Raw genomic sequence first — 18607 nt, 5'->3', positions numbered from 1 at the left:
GCCTCTGAGTACACAGTTTGCTGCCATCTCACGTGGCCACACAATTCCTTTTCTCTAAATACCATTTAGATAGATAAACAAAAATAAATTACGTTCTTTGGAAGAACCGATAGACTTCCCCCAGTCCAGCCCGTTACTAGTGACGAGCTGCTTATAACATACATGCTGTAAGTGAACTGTAGGAAGCCACAGGCTTCGATGCACAAAGGCAGATTAGTTCATAGTTACTCATGAAATAAATAGGCAGATAGAGTCATCAAAGCCTTGATCTTTTTCAGAGCTGAACCACAACTGATACAACTACAAAGAGAATATGCGGAGCTACAGGAAAGGAAGTCTTCCTTGAGGCAAGCAACTCAATTACTTATAGACTTAAAGGAGCTACAGCAAGACTGTTTGGATTACAGAGAAGAAAATCCAAAAGAAAAAGTGGTAGTAAGTACATGTTTTGCCCCCCTCTGCTCTTCTTTTTATCTTCTGGACTGTTGTGCATCTCTTAATGCTTAACTTAGATTAAACAACAATATTTTGTTAATTTTGTGGAAACAACTTGAGAATCATTGCTCTAACTGTGCTGTGGTCTCTCAAGTATTTCACTACAGTATTTCAGCAAAGATTCAAAGGACATAGAAGCGTACCAGTTGTCTTCATGTCTAACATTTTTGTGGAATTGAAGAAAGATTAACAGTGAGAAGTGATTGATTTCTTTTGTTGTTATTGTTCAAAGGTAGGGAACGCGCTGGTACTTACATGTCTGTAATAGAACAGCACTTATATTTCATGAGCTAAGTAACTTCTCCTGTAGTCTTAGAACTCCTTCCCCTTTTACCATGGCTCATGACCTGGTGTGCTATTTTCTGTCGACAGTGCTCCATGCCTGCCACACATAAGTGAAATCATACCATTTCATAAGACTCTTTATGCTGACTTCTAAAAATTAGTAGAAGTGATCAGTTGTGCCACTTCAGGTAGAGGAAGAATAAATATGGATGTGTAAGTGATTCTTCCAAGAGTTAAAAATGTTGCCTTGTAATTTTATTTCCTTAACAACAGTATGGACCTTCCAGCCTCCCTGCTCTTCTGGTGGAGTCACGGAGAATTCTAGGAGCAGAAAGACACTTTAAGAATATTAATGTGAAACTGGAAGAGGCTCTGGCTGTACAAAGAGGGAAGTTATCAAAGAAACCTTAGGTGGTTTTAAATAGAGTTTTTGACGTTTGTTAGGAAAAATGACAAGAATGGTCAGTGCTTAAAGCATGTTTAATCATTGTTGCTCCACATTGTTGCTTCAGTGTTTAAAAGAAGTCAGTGACTTAATCAGAGATTGTATCTTTCTGTTGTCAGTCTGTGTGAGAACTTACTCAGAATGTCAGTGAAATTAATGAAATAGCAGTTCCAGTTAAAGTAGTAAAACTTCTGTGCTGTTAACGATGCTGGGTTTTTCAATCTTGGGCTATTAAAGCAATGTGATCTCGAAAGCAATATGCACTTTTTAAAAAGAGAACACCTAGACTTTTGTTGAACTATTGATAGACAAATCTTTTTATTAAATTTGTATTTGAAATAAATTATTTCCTCCCATTTCTGGAAGTAAAAAAAAATACGTATTTTACATGGCTTATTAGTAAAACTTGGACATACAACTAACAAAAGAGAAACCACACAGCAGAGAGCATTAAAAGCGCTGACCTTGGAGCAGTATTCATGCCAGGTTTTCAGCCCAGTACTCTTCAGTCCCCATGTAAGCTTCCATGATCTCCTTGTGCCTGTTGAAGATCATCCCGTTGTGAGGATACTTGTTTGTCAGCAGTTACACAGTTCTTTGTCTTGCAGCTCTTGAAGAACACTTTGGAACTACATCGCAGTATCCTTCATAGAGGGCATGCGATACGCAAGCTCCATTTCTAGCAGTCCACTGCTAGCCAAGTTCATGGTTAGCTGCTGCCTTTATTGCAAATGTCCTGTGTCCTTAAAGCTTCCAAAAGAACTTCATCAGGAATGTCTTCCATAGCATAATTCAGACTATCATTTGCAGCTTCAGCTAGCTCCACATCTTCAGTGGCTTCTAGGAAACAGGCGTCATCGCTTGCATTGTCCCACTCACTGTCCAACAACAGGAAGTCCTGAGACAAGCTTTCTTCCAGAGATACTGAGCTTTTTGACAAGTGTGATGCATTGGAATGTGGTTTTACTTTTTCCTCTCTGCTCCTCCTTTCATCCATTACTGTACACTCCTCTTCCTTTTAGAAATAAGAATACTACTTATTCCATATGAAAGTGATCTTCAAGCCTTTAACTGCTCTGATCTGAAAATCTGACACTCCTACAGTCACAGATAATAGATACTACCGAAAGCTGGCCAAGAAAACAAATTTTCCAGCACATAGATTTATAGCCGCATTAGCCTGTGGAAGAGTATTTTAACAGGAATAAATGTGCTGTTTTCCTAGCCATTAGTCTATTGTACACAGCTTCTTAAAATAGAACAAGGTTAAAACTAATTTTAGTGTCTGATTAAAAATACTATCGGGATCTGAAAATACATTTAAATTACACTGTCCGTGAAGTAACACTAATAGCTGTTGATCAGCTGTTTAAGTAGAGCTTAATGTACCATTCTGCAGTATGAAATTTAAGAGTGTAAATTTGAAAGTTGCAAAGCTGCCAACTCCTACTGCCTACTCAGTGGAAAAACTATTACATTCAGGGCTTAGAATACAGGTGCAGTACCAGGTCAGTTAAAATGTGCTGCCTGTGTGGGTAAACATAACTAACTGCTTTAATCCACTAAAATGGACTTAAGGGAACTTCAAATCTGAGGGTCACTTAATTTGACCAGGTGTTCCAGGAGCACTTCTCTTTTAGCTGGCCCAGCATGAAGTCAAACATGCACAGCAGAGCTTAACTTAGTTAGTTCTTCCATTCTGCACCTGCAGTGGGCTTGTGGTTTGTGCACTGGGAACTGCTGTTCAGACCAAAACAGAAGAAAGTCTGCAGTCCCAGGTGAAGTTAGGCTATTACAGTAACTTAACTTCATCTGTGCTGGCAGTTTTTGTGCTCGATCTGCTGCTGGAGAACCTAAAAATCACTGTGTGGAGCTACCATGCCAGCACAGCTATTCTGGGGAGCTATTCTGTACCAGCGTAACCATTGTATGGAACTCAAGGGACTGCACCAGTGGGGACTTCCCACAATTTCTGGAGACAGCTGTACTTACAACAACTTTAGCATATCAATAGGACAAAAACATACCTCTTTGAAAAGACATGGGAGGCAGATCCTGGGTGGTAATGGAAAACCTAAATCAAATATATGGCATTAATAAAAGCTAACATCCAAAAAGCATTAAGCATAATTGCTTTGAAATCACAGAATACATACTTTGTGACTTGAAGTTTTTTTCTCTGCAGGCTGGATCGTGACACTTTTGATACCAGACTTCCTTCTTTAGATCTACCAGAATCCTAAGAATTAAATAAATTAGTTTTTAGTAACAGTACATAAATGAAGTGAATGCATACAGCAGGGAAACACTGACCCTAAGTAACAGGTTTTGTTTGTCCCCATCTATGGATATTGCTTTCATACTCTGACATACTTATTACATACTTGCTTTGTACACTTATTTTTTTCAACAAACTTCAGGCTTCTTAAGTTAAAAATATATATTCTTTTAATACTAACATTCTAAAGTGAAATTTAGTCAACTTCATTACATTAAACTTGGGAACAAAGTCATTAAAGTAAGATTAGTATATGGGCTGTAACTGTAAGATAATAGTTTTGTTGCTGCTGCTTTTACAGATTACTTCATTATAAAGGCCAGATAAAATCACTATTTCCTGTCAACTGCTTAGACAACCCAGCTTTCTCAGCTGTGCTTTAGAAACATCAAGCTTCCAGCAGCTTCCTTGAGAAACACCATGTTCATAGTGTAGAGGCTGTGGGTTTGTTTTTTATACCCTTGTTTCTCAAAAACACATTTCTTATCTTTCAGTTATTTTAAATGCTATATAGAATTATTTTTAAGTTAATGATACACTGCAATTCAAACATCACCTAAAAAACCCTCAGTTTTCAACATTTATTTTGCTAAGACTACCACAAGTCCAAGTCTTTGCAGAGTGAGTCACTATCAAAATTCATTTTGACTGAAGTGGTGGCAGGAGTTAGCTTTGTCATTTCAGTAACATAAGAATGTAATTTAAGATGCACTGTAAATTAATCTGAAAGTGGTCTGTTTTCTTGGCCTTGTTTTGGTTGTTCAGCTTTCTAATAAGTATCAAAACACAGTACTGCTTCGTAGCTTTAACTGACTTGTGTGTTAGCATCTTTAAACACATTTTGAATGGCATGAAGATTGCTTAGAGAAATACTAGAAATACAAGTTCAGTTATCACAAAGTAAATCGGGGCGGGGGGGGTGCAGTTTGTTTCTTTTTTTAAAAAACCCTTGTATCCCCCCAGAGCAAGAGAGCAGAAATTGTAACAGGTGCTGATCCTATCCACAGGAGTTTTTCAGCATTTTTATGGAATAACAGTTGAGCAGGAAAACAAATAAAGCTGTTTTAAAGTGAATAGTGATTAGTTAAAGAACATACATTATGTTGTTACTTTTGTGAGCTCTTCCAATATTTTCACACCAACGGTAACCAGAAATATCATACACAAGTATTTCTTCCAAAGGGAAATAATTCCATCGCCGTATCCCTGCAGGGGGAAAAAAAATTCTTTAAAAATACTGCTGCAGAACACTCATTTGTAAATAGCCAAGTGGTCCTTACCTCCTTGCACCCCATCTTTATTAACCAAAGAACGAACAAAATAATCAATTTCTGGATATGGCGAATCCTGATAACCTTCCATGGAATCTGTTAAAACAAAGGCCATGTAACACACCGTTACTGGTTTTGCCATTGCCAATTCCTAATTGTAACAGTTGCACGTTATAGAGACCATAGGAGGAAAATGTACCTGAATCACACCAAATCCTTAAATAAAACCAGGGGTAAATTCACCGCTAATTTCCTGTACATTTTTAAAGTGCTGCCCCCATCCCCCCAAGGCAGAGGGAACTGTGACAAGGCATGGCAGCAAGAGCGGAGCATTGGTGGCATTCACGAGCTGCCGAGCATCCTTCAGTACAGCTGTGCTGTGCCTCCTGCAGAAAGTTAGATGAAGAAAAGCCCTCCTAGAAGTTACCAGGTCTGTAAGTCACAGTACATCTAATTTAAGTAAATACAGTAGAAAAGGCTTGGGGTACCTCTACTGCTTCTGGTAGTTTTACTCTTTAAAAAAGTAGACATTTTTCTCTCCTCTGAAAAGCCAGATGACAGAACTTCTGTGTCATCCCTCACTCTGAAGAAAAGAGAGAATACAAGGGAAAAAGGTGTGATTCTTACAGCATGACATAGTATGGTATAACATACTGTGACATATCATAACACAGTTCTGTTCCACCGGCTCTGTGTGGCCCTGCTGGAGCAGGGAGGTTGGACCAGACAACCCCCCAGAGGTCCATGCCAACCTCACCAGTCTGTAATACTAAGCTACCTTTTGCTATCCCTATAGCACTTCTCATTTTGGCAGTTCCTCTGACTTGGACCAAGAGAGGGCAAGGTTTCCTTCTCCAGAACAACCAAATTTGGTTCCTGGCAAAAATCCCAAGACCCAGCCATGTAAGGGTGACTGCCAGTCCACTCTCCTACAGCAGGATTTGCTCTAGATGTAATATTTATGCATATATACCCTTTCAAAGGTTTACTTTTTTTTTCCTCCCTACAATGAACTACCTTTCCTTGCCATATCATTAGCTGGAAGCCAGATGATCACAGAAGACTAAATTCAACACAGCAGAATTTCTCATCCATATTCATGACAGACTCATATGATACCTATGATCTGAATACACTGCACAATTTATGCAGCGGGGCTACTGGCATCAGTTCAGGGTAATCAACATTGCATGATATAAAAATTGAAGTCACAATAAAGGTATGTTTCAAATAAAAATATTATATATAATATCATACAGATGAATGTACCACTTTAACCTTCTTTCTGCTGCAGTAATGATTAGGGTCATCTTAAGATGTGTCAGTGCAGGCTAAGATATATTAGAGATTTAGATCAGTGCATGTACCAGTATCCAGCCTAAAGAGGTATCTGTACCAAATGGGAACTCTGGTGTGCAAGTAAACATGTACAAAAAACACTTCTTACTTTGTTATCATACTTTGGAAAATATTTGGACTCTTCATATTTAATTGACCGGAGATCTGTAATTTTTCCTTTCAGAACTATACAGAATCTGTCCAAACGTAATAATGGGTACACGTCAGCATTTTGAGCGTGTAAAGAGAAATGAGGCACAGCTCAGAAGGTGTACCATATGTTCTGTGTTCTTTAAACATTTGAAGGCAGGTTAAAAAAAAAAAGAGTCCCAAGACATTTATTTTTTCTTCAGAAACAAGGAACTCTGTCGAAAAGTCCTAAATTACACCGTAACAGTGTTCATGGAATAACTGCTCATTGATAGTAGTTATTTGTAACTGCTGCAGGAGAAAAATCACTAAAACATATATTTTAAAATACTTTAAATTCCACCAGAATTAGACAATTACCCGATGTTGCAGATCAATGAAGAAAGAAAATATGCTTCTTCCAAGGAAACATTCTTTTCACAGTTAGGGACAAACTTATTATCCTCTGCTATCTTCAGAATCACATTTTTTCCTGCTTTTGATGATTTATACATCCGGAAATTTCTATTCTTTGTATAAACTCCTACAGGAAAACAAGCATTTCTTAACGTAACAAAGCTGGCTAGGATTTATGGTACTTAGCACTTGTAAATTAAACAATTCCCTTTAAGCCTACATCCTACAGAAGAAATGCAACAAAGCAAGGTCAGGCACACGTACATTTTTATATTACAGAAGAATTAAGACAAACACTCAACACCTCTATACAGGCATTTTAATCATTCTGACATTATTACTGCTAAAAGTTTCCCTTCAGTAGAAGAAATTGGTGCTTTGACATTAAATTTGTGAAATACAACTGAGCATAAAAAGCTACACAATCATTTTAACCAGAAAGGACTTCATATTCAAACTTTGTGTTTTCTGTGAACCAGACACCACGTGTCTGAAGCATGTTATCAGGCAAACTTTAATTCCTGTCTCAAAACCAGACAACAACAAAAATGAACAGATATCTTAAACATTGCCTCATCTAAAAGTTTGTTGAGGAGGTGGGTGCGTCATTTGTGGGTTGTATTTAATTTTCCTGAACGTAAAAGAACTCATACAACAAGGTCTCATAGCTTCTGTCACTGCAGCTTCCTGATGTAATTCAGTATTCCAGCTCTTTTGATTTTAGCTTTCCAGTTTTGAGGTGGTTTGTGTAACACCAATATTGAAGATGGTTAATTTTTGGGGACTAATAACATTTTTAAAAGGTGATTCAGTTAGCAATTTGTTTAATTGCCATTTATGGATATGCTTGAAGGAATTTTTAACAGTAGGTGCGAAGTGATCCTTCTGAATCAATAATGGAGAAGTCTGCTATAGGACCAGCTTTGGGACTGTGTTTCAACAAATCAGATATATTGAAGAGGCCAGCTATAAAAGCGATCCTGAATTCCATGAGAAGAATTTGGAGGAACAGGGACTTCAGAGAGAAGAGAGAAAAAAAAAAATCAAGATAAAGTCCTCAAGTACGTAACACGCTGCTGTACAACAGCTAACTTCATTTCACTGAGACAGGGCAAAAAGCAGAGAAACCAGATATGGGGATAGAGAAGGGTTGAACTTTCAAACTGTAGTTTGACTATGGATGTTGTGCTCCTGGAGATTTTTAACATTTTAATACCATGAATAGGCTAGGCCCAGCTGGGCCATGAAGTGCCCAGCCCCAAATTCCTATTATCCATCCTGTCATTAAAACCTAACAACTGCCATTACAAACAGGGGAAGAAGGCTCAGTTCATACGTGTAGAACCATACAGAAGGCCACACCCGTAAGAGTTGTTCCATAATTAAGCAGCTTCTAATTCAACTGAAATGACAAAAATTAGAGAGTCTTACGTGGCAAGAGTTTCTTCAAACTTCAGAACAAAATAATTAAAATGCAGTAATATAAGAAGTTCCATGGACCAAGAATCTAAGGCTCCGTTAAGGTACAGTATTTATGATCACGGTTTCACCACATACTGTACTTGGTTTAAATTCCAGTGGTAGGGACAATAATAACACTGTTGTGTAATCAAAGATTAAGGAACATCTTATTTCTTAAGCTTTGTTGCATCCCAGAAAGGTTTAAAAGCACTTCCTATATTTACCAAGATCCACAAAAAGTTGTTTGTTGCCTTCTTTATCATTTACTATTAGAAAGGAGAATTCAGAATTTTCTCTCTGGTGTGATGTTTCCGTATCCTTTGTTTTGTGAGCAATGGCTGGCCAGCCTTTGGAAGCATCTTCGATGGCTGTAAGGTTTGTAACAGAACCATCTAATCCAGCTTCTGCAGAACACTGGAAAACATGTCCGCCTCCTTCTGGAACCACAGCAGCAGCTTTACTCTCCATTAACCTTATAGCAGGCTGCAAAATGCTTCTCACAAAGTTACCTTAGAAACAAAGAAACGCCAAAGGAGATAATGTAATTTATGAGTAAAGAAAGAACTTAAGAGTTCCTGTGCAAACATTTTTCAAAACAGCCAAGATGGAAGTGGTTGGAGTTTGGGGTGGCCGGATTCCCCTTCTGGATTTTTTAAAAAAAAAAATCTTTAGACCAGCCCAGTGTACAAAATGGTTCTAAGAATGGTAACTAAGAAGGCCAGGCTTGGCAAGAATTTAGAACAAAACAAAACAAACACCTCGGAGTAAATAAATAGTTGTGCATATATCAATTACACCATACAGCCACAATCTTTTCTGCAGTTTTACTTCTGAGAACAGAGTGAACAGAGAAGCAAGATGGCTTGGCAATCACTTAATTAGAAATAAAGACAACGAAACTGAAATGCATAGGCTGTTACTACAACTGCACAAACCAAATTCAAAGTCCCAGATAAAAGTGCAAAATGGAAAAAAAACGGTATCTTTCAAAAGGGTTTCTCCTACCGATCACAACACTGCAGTTATCAAAGCCTCTGACAGACAGTATCTCAAGTTGCTCCCAAGCCTGGAGCATAAATGATCCTGACTTAGTGATTAATACAAGGAAGATTTTTGCACTGAAATTTCTGTTAACCTGAATTTCCCACTAGAATGTCAGAAACTTACTGAACAAACTCGGTCTGAGTCTTCATGCTGGCTTAGCAGGAACATTTCTGTGCATGAACTAGGCTGTTAATAGTAAGACTTCCTCAAATGCTCAATGTAGGACCACTTTGTTAGACAGTGATATAAAAAAAAAGTAGTCAAAGTCCTTTGTAAAATGTAGTTTGATTTAATATTTCAAGTACCACTTAGTGAAACTTCAATACATAGCAAAGCTGTAGGAATGCTTTATTTATTACACAACTTATTTTTTCATCCAGTCATAGGTAGTTTTTAATCATTTAGCTGAATATTTTTGTAGTAGTTGATGACAGCATGCAATGACATTAACAAGCTCAGATTTAGGATTCTAAAGAGCTTGTGATTGTCCCTCTCCCTACTGCTTTCCCTAATCTCACTTTCAGAATGATAAAAAAGGCTTACTTGCAGCTTCACTGGTGTATTAACTGATACAAGATTTTGACCAGGGCTTACTCAAACAACATTACTTTCACAAAAGTATTTTGTAATGACTTTTCAAAGTCCCACCATTGTAATTCAACTCCCATTGTACCTCCAGGCTCTGCCAGAAGGTAAACAAAGACAGACAAATAAAAACCAAGGCCAAAGTACTTGCAGGGAGAAAAAAGAGAATAGAAAAAGAGAAAAAAGAGAATACAGATGTAGAAGAAAAGCTGAGAAATGCAAGGAATACTGGCTAGAAAGATTCTGCAGTTGTTGGAGGAAGCTTCAGTGGAGAACTTGAAAGAACATGAAATGCAGGCCCTCCTATGCTACACACCAGCAGAATAACTGGGTGTATCAAGCATCAGTATCACCGTCCTCATAATTCATTACTACTGAGGCACACAAATGATTCATAGTCACAGATGGCGTTTTAAGCCTCTGTGTTCAAATATGCACACAGAATTTCTCGGGTTTATAGCAACAGCTACTCAAATCTTCAGTTCAGGGAGAAAATGTACCTATTACAGAACTGAAGTTATTTCAATTACCATAAATGTTAAAGTATCTTTAAAAGTCCTGGTTGACCAGGGGTTTTTTTATGTGTTTGTCATTAAGTAATTATCACTCTGGTGTCAAAACAGCAAGGGTTCTGTCAGTGAAACATTATTTTGAAAGTTCATCATTCACACACCCCTTGTTTCCTCTCTTCCTATTTCTTCTAACTGGTGGATGTGGGAACCAAACCCTGCATTTCACACTTCTGATTCTTGACTGCATTTTGTATTTTTATATTTGGCATTTGTCAGCTGTGTAGATCAACGTAAATTCAGCTTTCCTGTGGACCTGCATGATCTCCTGTGCTTTTTTTCATGAGCTATGAACTCAGTCCCTGTATTTAACTAGTAATTAATTCCAAATATTATATAATAAATGTTTTAAATATTTTTAGTTTTAAGCACATATACTTTGTGCATGGACTGACATAATACACTTTCCTGACATAATATGCTTATTAAACAATATCATGCAAGATGTGAGAGTTCATATCCTAGTGTATCCCACATAAATACCGCTAACTCATGTTAAAGTATTATTAGACAGAGCACCACAACAGTTAATTTAAAAAAAAAAAAAAAGGACAACACTCAAATGCGTTGAAAAAAATACATAAACCCTTTCAATATTAGGAAAAAAATCTTTCCATCACCTCAAAGAACATACATATTTTCATATAGATTCTGTGAAATTATCTGCATTTTTAGTTGTTTACTACAGCAGAGAATTTTGCACAAAGCCAATATGCTTTAAAGCCAGTTTTGTCAAGCAAGTTACCAGAACACATTAAAGAAAAGTTTAGAGTGTAATATTGCTGGTTACACACGTGAATTTAACACTGACATTACATATTTCGATTATAAAAAGATCAATTTTTACAGTGACTTCTGCATCTTGTAGTAAAGGCAAAGGCGGAACACAAATACACAATCTAAATATATCCCAAGTCCGAGGGGAAACATGTCAAATTCACATCAGGAGTGGAGACACAGAACACTTAACTAATGAGCTAGAATAAACAGTTCAAGCTCCTCCTGAAAGAACTGACTAACGTAATTTAGTTATCAAGATCAAGGCTAAAATTGCTGTCTTACCAAATTATCATCCAAGTATCAGTTAAGAGTTTTATACCGGCAGAGGGGTTAAAGACCATACTTTTGAATTAAAAATTGGAGTAGTCCCATTAAAGTCTTTGGGGTTTGTAGCTGTTACCACAGTGTCACATAAGAAAGAACTGCTCTGTTCTTGGGGCTGGCAGCCAATATTATAAGCATCTGCTTATATCTGTGCCTATCTGCTCAGATGGGAGCTACTCCTCAAAAGCTTTAGGGACACAGATTCCACTGCTTCCAAGAATGAGAAATAGCTTTCTTAATGTTAAAAAAAACCCAAAACCTGGGAAAAAATGATTCTGAGAAATCTTATGGCCTCCTTGTGTGGAGTAAGGCTCTGAATTTTGGCCTGAAGTGAAGCTTAATCTATGGCCCACGTGCATATATTAAAGATACTTGGGGAAAAGAAATTTGTACATGCACGTAGGCCTACAAGATCCAGCCTCTCCTTAGAGCTTGCTCTAACTCCTCCAGCTGTTCATGCTACAAGACTTTTCATAGATGATTCTTCAGAGCAACACAAAACGTGATCCAACTTTGATCCAACACAACTTTGATCCAAAAGTACACGTGTTCTCCCCATGATATAACTAAAAAATTCAAAAGGAAAATAAGATGTTTTCTAATGCTAGATGAGGCTAGAAAGAAGCCCTGCACTGTCTTTAACGATAGCATCACTGTGCTGTCATTAAGTACTACAGGCAAAGAGCCCATCTTCCCTCTCCTCTCTACAATCCCCTGCAAGGACATACACAGTGCACAGTAAGAAGCTACTTAAAAACCACAAGAGGTAGAAAAAAAGAAGAAAAGCTATATAAACTTTACTCAAGACTGCTATGAGGGAAGGTGCAGAGCTAGAAAAAGAGGTAAGGGTGAGAAAGGAGAAGGAAGACTGAGCATGAAGACAATCAGACAGACTGTGACAAAGCAGACAACAGAATAAAAGCAGGAACCTGAGTGGCACCAGAATTATATAAAACCAAACATTCTCAACTCTTCCTATTCTACTGCCAGTAGAAACCCAGTAACAAAGCACATAATTTCTTGTAGTCCTGCTGCTCTCAGTTCCTCCTGAATACAGATGGTAGAGCTAAATGTCACAAATCTAAACTCAGCTGGTATTCTATTGTGCCCTCAGTGCTCAGTTTATGTCTACAAGCCTGCTTTACTGCACACCATACAGAATACACGTACAAGAAGAAGAAATTACAATTTCAACATTAACTTTTCCTAATGCTCACCACTAGCACCTCAGTACTTCACATACAGTATTTTAGAAGTATGTTCAAAATACTTTCGTGAAGTGAGGAGGTATTATATTTAAAAATGGAATCAAGACAACTCTTAACTGGCAATTCTCTGTGTTGGAGTTGCTATATCCCACAAAATCCCAGCTTACATCAAAAATTAAAACTGCTTTTGGCTTTCTCTTAATCATGTTCCTCTTAATCATTTTAATCAAACAAGGTGGTCTGAAACTATTTCATCTTGCCTTTCTCACATGGTGCAAAGCAAAAACCAACTGTTCTTAGAGTCAATCATCATAGCTTTAATTGTTAAGACTAACATTAACCTGGACATTAAGGAGTCATAGTCATACTGTGAAACAATTTTCAAGCCAAAAGCCAGTCTTGCCAGTAGTTTCATAATTTAAACGTATGGTCACAAAAGAAGTTACATTTTTGCAAACACAAATGCTAAATATAGCAAAAAGGAAGTAGAAGATGAGTTAAGAAATAATGAGGCTTAATGAAATAGAAACAAATAGTCACTTCTGCTGGGAATACATAGTTGTTTACACACAGAACTCCATTAAAATAAATATTCAAAGTAAGATGGCACTGTACAAAGTCAAAATGTCACCTTTTATTTCTAGGTGTTAGAGAAAAGAAAACACTTACCAACATGAATATTATCCTTAAATACAGTCTTTTGGGGTAGAAATATTAAGTGTCGACTAAATTTTTCATCTGTACTGGAATCTAAATTCAAGACATCTTTGGCTGAACAATTTACATCATAAAGTTCTTTTAACTTTTGGTTGACAAGCTGAAATGATACACATTAATTAGGCTATTTTCTTTAGCATTTTAAATAGTGATATCTATGAAACCTAACACAAATGCAGATTCTACATGGCTTTTTGTCAAGTTTTTTTTCTCATGTTGAGAATACAATTAATTTAATTCAAACTAACTAATTCAAACAGCAGATTTTGACCAAATTTGACAGCGACTACTTCCTGAACGGTATATAACAATATACTGTTAGAATATACAGTGACTACAGTAAGAAAGTCACTGAATATACTAACAGTGATAAGCTGAGCAGATCAGGTCAAAGTCTAATTTAGTAGCTTTATCTTCTGGGTTTTTTCCACCACAAAGCAGTTCACACCCACAGTGACAATGTTTGTAAAGCAGGCTTACCTAGAATGGAAGATAGAGGCTACAATGTGAGAAAGGGCTGGTATGCTAACTCACTGTTATGATTTAGCTAATTCATTGGTATGACCAAATGAACACTAACTAAGCATAAAACATAACATGACTGACTCTAAAATAGCTCTAAAAACCTTCTATAAACTAAGTTTGTCATTACTTGTGTTTAGGATTGAGACTTGGAATCTAAGGCTCTGGAAGCTTAGGATTTTAGCATCTCTGATCCCCCACTCAGCAGTGGGAACAAAGTTCTCTTAACCTGGGGAATCTCTAGATTTCAGACCTGATCCACAATGGAGTAAACTCATCTGGATTCTGCATCAATGACAGGTTTTTTTGCAAAGAAATTACCTCAATCATCTTTTTCTTTCTTTCCTTCCTAGCTAGGGACATGTAAGCATCAGAATTCTGATAAATAAATGGCCACTCACAAAGAGATTTTATTGGAACAGAAGTTGTTTTTCTAAAAACCTGCTTTATTTTTCATGTCTATCATATTGAATTTGCAATGGAGCTAATTTTCCAACCAAATTTGCAACAAAATTTGCACTACTGAATAGAATTGATAATTAGCAAAGATATTTAACATTAGGTACCAAATCGCTAAGTGTAGTCACCTGATGTTCTCTACATCATCACTAACTCAACTATAATGAACTGCCATCTGAAGACATCTAAAATCAGGAGGGATTTATCTAAGCCTTGATATATGACTGCACCAGCTGGAAAAGGAAATGAACTGGGGAATATCTGAATGGAACTTTTACTGATGCTGCTCTGACGAATACCTAAACATTCCTTCAGTTTTACACCTCTGAAGTGGCAGAGCACGTAAAACAATCTGCAGAAGCAAACTTGTGATATCTACATGTAGTATACCTACATCGAATATTCCAACGACCATCGTTCTCTATTTTTTCCTTTCACGTAAAAAAGAGAACCTTTGCTTTAATTAAAACAGTACTATTTACTTCATTAAAAATAATCACTAGGTCTACAATTCTTTTTCATTCTACTACAGAACAATCAAGATGAAGTGGTAAATACTTTGGTTTCATATCAGATCAACAACAAATTCATATAAACTTACAACATTACTTCAGTTTACCTCAATCAACTTCGCAACCATACTCTTGCCATCTGCACCAGGATTTGCTGGTTTGTAGAACTCCAAATCAAAATAAAGTTTGCAAGCATCTTTTTCAGGAATTACTTCATAGCAATGCATAAGACTTGTTTTATAACCTTTGCTAAGGAAAACCAAAAACAAATCACAGCCTCTCACAATAAACATTACACATACTTAGTTGCAAACAAGGATCCCACAAATCCTAAATATTATTTTTCAATCAACCACCCCTATTAAAAAAGTAGCAGCCCTATAATGCTTTGAAAAATCTGTAACTAACTTCAGCATCAAAAACTAACAAAGATATTTGTCTGCCTAGAATTTAAGTGTGTGAAGTATTCTCCTCCCCACACCCACCAAGTCTTACAATACATACTGTCAACAGAAATGATGTTGAGAATATAAGGAATGATGGAAATGACCATCAAAAAATTAATAAATATCACTCACGTCTTAAGCACTAAAAATGTGATTACGTAGACTTTTTTCCAGCCAAATTAAAAATGAATCTCATTCTCAAATTGAGAAAATCAAGCTTATTTTTCATATCAAAATTGACTCTTAGATTTCTTTTACTTCACTAGCAAATGCTTTACCGTAACACAAAAATTTGGATAAAAAAGTTCAGGCATGATCAAATTGTCAATACTTGAACCTACACCACACAAATTACAAAACCATTAATCTGTAACCAAACATTTATATTAATGCTCATTTAAATTGATATATGACTAATCACAGAAATATGTTTGTGTCACATGTTGGTATGATCCCCTGAGGAAAGCTAACAGCGAAAACAAACCTACTGCTATTAGATTTAAGCTCAGTAGACAGGGGCCTTAATTCACGGGAAAAAATGGCATCTGCAACTCAAAAGGAAGTTGAAACCCACTAAAGAATAGACTGCTTTTTCCTTATGAAGATCCACCCTATGGCCAGGATCAAACCTCAGGCCCACTGCTAGCGGAGGGCTGCTGGGGATAGCTATCCAGTAACAGCTATTACTAGGTAACAGTATCCAGTATACTGCTGTTACTATGCTACCATACAGGGTACCTTTTCAAATACTCACGTGTAATAAAACCAAAGCTCTTTATATGTTGTCACGAGGTAAAACCTCTGTCCACTTTGGGTGCTTTTTTCCAAGGCAAATACATGAACATCCTTTTAAGATAAAAACAAGTATTTTTATTCAAAGAACCTGTTAAAGTCTTCAGAAGTTTCTATTTGATATTAATTTCCTTGGTCAAAGTTTAGTAACTACTAGATAGCTGGATAAAAGGTAAGTGATCTGCTTAGAGTTAAGTAGCATTTGGTTTTGATTAACAACATCATTCTGATTTCAGTAACATGAGTAAAAATTTGAAGCGTTTCTTTGCTGTGCACTAATGTGAACTCTGCTTTCTCTGTAAAGCCTTCTTTTTTTCTGATCAGTGGCAAGTGCATCTCACGGGAGGAGGAACGATGTCCTGAAAGGAACAGCCTCACGGACATGATGGCAGCATATAGCTTTATAGCAAATATTCCTTAGACTGTAGATTTTTTTTAAATCAAAAAATGGAAATCTGAAAAGAACACACAAAAAAACACTCTACTGTCAAGCAAGTGAGAGTGCATTTTGGAAACCAGGATTATTTAAACACCTAAAACAGCGTGGAGAAAACCCCAGCACTTTCTTTAAATGCAGCAATCAATTTGAAGTGTTAAACTGAAAACAGAGGATACGTTCATCTTGCATAACATTTCTTTGGTTTATCACTTCTTATAATTTGAACTTGTTACTCTGATGGCATTGGAGAGTTGTATTGTTTTTATTTTGTCTCTGCCTCCTGTTTATCTCTTTTTCTTCCTCAGTCTTTTTCTCCTTTCTTCTCTCTTCCCACTCAACTCTCACTACCTTCCCATTCTCCTGCTAACCCTGACAGCTCAGTCACCTTGAGAAGGAACAAATCTATCACTACAAATGTTACCAAAAGACACTTTTACTGTTAGAGGTTAACATCATATATCAGTTTGTATGTCAGAATTAGAACTTCTTAGAGCTACTTCCAGTGTAACATGATCTCCTACACAGACAACAAAAAAAAAAAACCAAGTTGCTGTTTCAGGATTGGAAAAAGGAAAAAAAGAAAAAAAAATTTTGCAATCTGATAAAGACTTTACTGTCAACCAAGCTTTAAGTGAAGTTAAACCTTGAAAGTACCTAAAGAGTAGAGACATTCACCTAACAAATAATTTACCTCTTTGCAGGTTTTTACATAATCAAATGCTTCAGCCTGACGACAAAATATTTTCCAAACAGAGGATGGCAGAAAGGGGTCTGACAGTTTTGGACTATAAATGGGAGGAAGAGGGTTTCTTTCATAGTGAGACGCTAGCTCTTCCACTTTCTTCAGTCTTTCTTCCCATTTTCTCTTCATTTGTCCTAAACCAATTAAAATCAGTCAAATCAGTATCAATTTATGTTTGTGACTCAATTTTAATTTACCCTGCTTTTGATTGCAGTTTTGTTAAGCATACTTTATTTATTAACTGACAGTAGTAGCCAATATTCCAAATCAACATCTAACCTCACTATGATACTCATTTTAACATTAAATCTTTCCACGTAGATTTGGAAATAAAAGATCTTCATGTTAATACTATCAAAGATAAACACAACAGAAAAGACACAATAACAGAAGGCCTAGGGACTTTTTGTTTACAGAAAAAAGACATATTACATTCCTCTTCAAAAAGTACACAAACTGTTAATTCGCCACGCAACGTAAGAAATGAAAATATACTATTATTTCTGCTTTATGGCGGAGAGACAAATGAGATTATTAACTTGCATGGGTAGAACAGCACTTGAGCTCCTGAGAAAAAGTAAGGTTACAGCGACTCTAACTCTGAGGTCTGCACCTCAAAGTAAAAGAACTGAAAGCAAAACGTTGGCTGCATTCTCCACTGCTGACCTTTGCTATTGATCAGTAATGCTTTCACCTGCTTTAAAATCTCACATACTTTCTTTCAAACTTCAGTAGTAATCATTATCTCTTTTCAAGAAATAGCGCGTGATGCAGTAACGCTTGCTATCCTGCAACCTTTAAACTTCTAGTTACGCAAAGTAATCCCAATGCTACAAAGTAATGCAGTAAAGCATAAACACACATTAACATATGCGTAATAATTCTAAGTTTAATTTACTTTTTTTTTCTGGGAAAATTCATCACCCCTCTGAACACCTGCAAATCAGTAGAGAGCACTGCTAAGAAATGGCCAAACCAAGGAAGAGGGGCGAGAAGTAACAAAGTGGTTCTGCCCAGCATAACCACTTGGTTCTTTTAACAACCTTCCAGCTGCAATGAAAGATAAAAATTATACTGACTATACTCAAAAGTATTAAAAACTTTAACAAGCTGGATCCACAAGGTGAGTTTAAGTATATAAATGTTCTTGTGGTCCCCAAAGCCCAGAGTTTAGATCCTCTGACTCCCCCTCCACGTTTTCCCACAGTGAAGATTCCTGGACACTTGCATATTTCTGCCCATGGTACATCTAAGCCTGCCTGAGTTTTGGTAGTTTAGTGCCTATGTCAAGTCTAAGTAACAGAACGTTTTTCTCTTACAGGGGTCAAATATAGAGAGACATTGTCGGA

The 18607-nt window shown here is 36.7% G+C and overlaps 2 protein-coding genes across 2 annotated transcripts in view; one reads left to right on the top strand and one right to left on the bottom strand.

Annotated features, from left to right (window-relative positions):
* CENPU (centromere protein U) overlaps window positions 1-1191 on the top strand; it is a 10739-nt gene extending 9548 nt beyond the window's left edge. The window contains 2 exon segments of the mRNA XM_010133283.1: window positions 279-435; window positions 1054-1191. Coding sequence (XP_010131585.1) covers window positions 279-435; window positions 1054-1191 — 295 coding nt within the window.
* Window positions 1192-1934: 743 nt separating this feature from the next.
* On the bottom strand, window positions 1935-17387 carry PRIMPOL (primase and polymerase (DNA-directed)). The gene is made up of 12 exons (XM_010133282.1): window positions 17208-17387; window positions 16040-16131; window positions 14947-15088; window positions 13299-13446; window positions 8344-8628; window positions 6623-6785; window positions 5263-5357; window positions 4784-4870; window positions 4601-4709; window positions 3382-3464; window positions 3253-3299; window positions 1935-2240 (listed from the first exon to the last, which is right to left on the bottom strand). The coding sequence occupies exons 1-12, from the start codon at window positions 17385-17387 to the stop codon at window positions 1935-1937; spliced, it is 1737 nt and encodes a 578-aa protein (XP_010131584.1).
* Between the last annotated feature and the right edge of the window lie 1220 nt (window positions 17388-18607).

The sequence above is a fragment of the Buceros rhinoceros genome, unplaced genomic scaffold (genome assembly GCF_000710305.1).
Source record: "Buceros rhinoceros silvestris isolate BGI_N320 unplaced genomic scaffold, ASM71030v1 scaffold10103, whole genome shotgun sequence".
In the NCBI taxonomy this organism is placed as follows: Eukaryota; Metazoa; Chordata; class Aves; order Bucerotiformes; family Bucerotidae; genus Buceros; species Buceros rhinoceros.
Note: the sequence above shows the minus strand (reverse complement) of the source record. Positions and strands in the feature narration are given on the sequence as shown.

What these genes read in the sequence shown, in the direction of transcription:
- PRIMPOL (XM_010133282.1), bottom strand. Translation starts at nt 17,387, where the DNA reads ATGAAGAGAAAATGGGAAGAAAGACTGAAGAAAGTGGAAGAGCTAGCG. An exon ending in AACTACCAGAAGCAGTAGAG is followed by an intron (nt 4,871 to 5,262) that starts GTACCCCAAGCC and finishes TTGTTTTAACAG; the next exon opens with ATTCCATGGAAGGTTATCAG. An exon ending in TAAAGATGGGGTGCAAGGAG is followed by an intron (nt 4,710 to 4,783) that starts GTAAGGACCACT and finishes TTCCCCCTGCAG; the next exon opens with GGATACGGCGATGGAATTAT.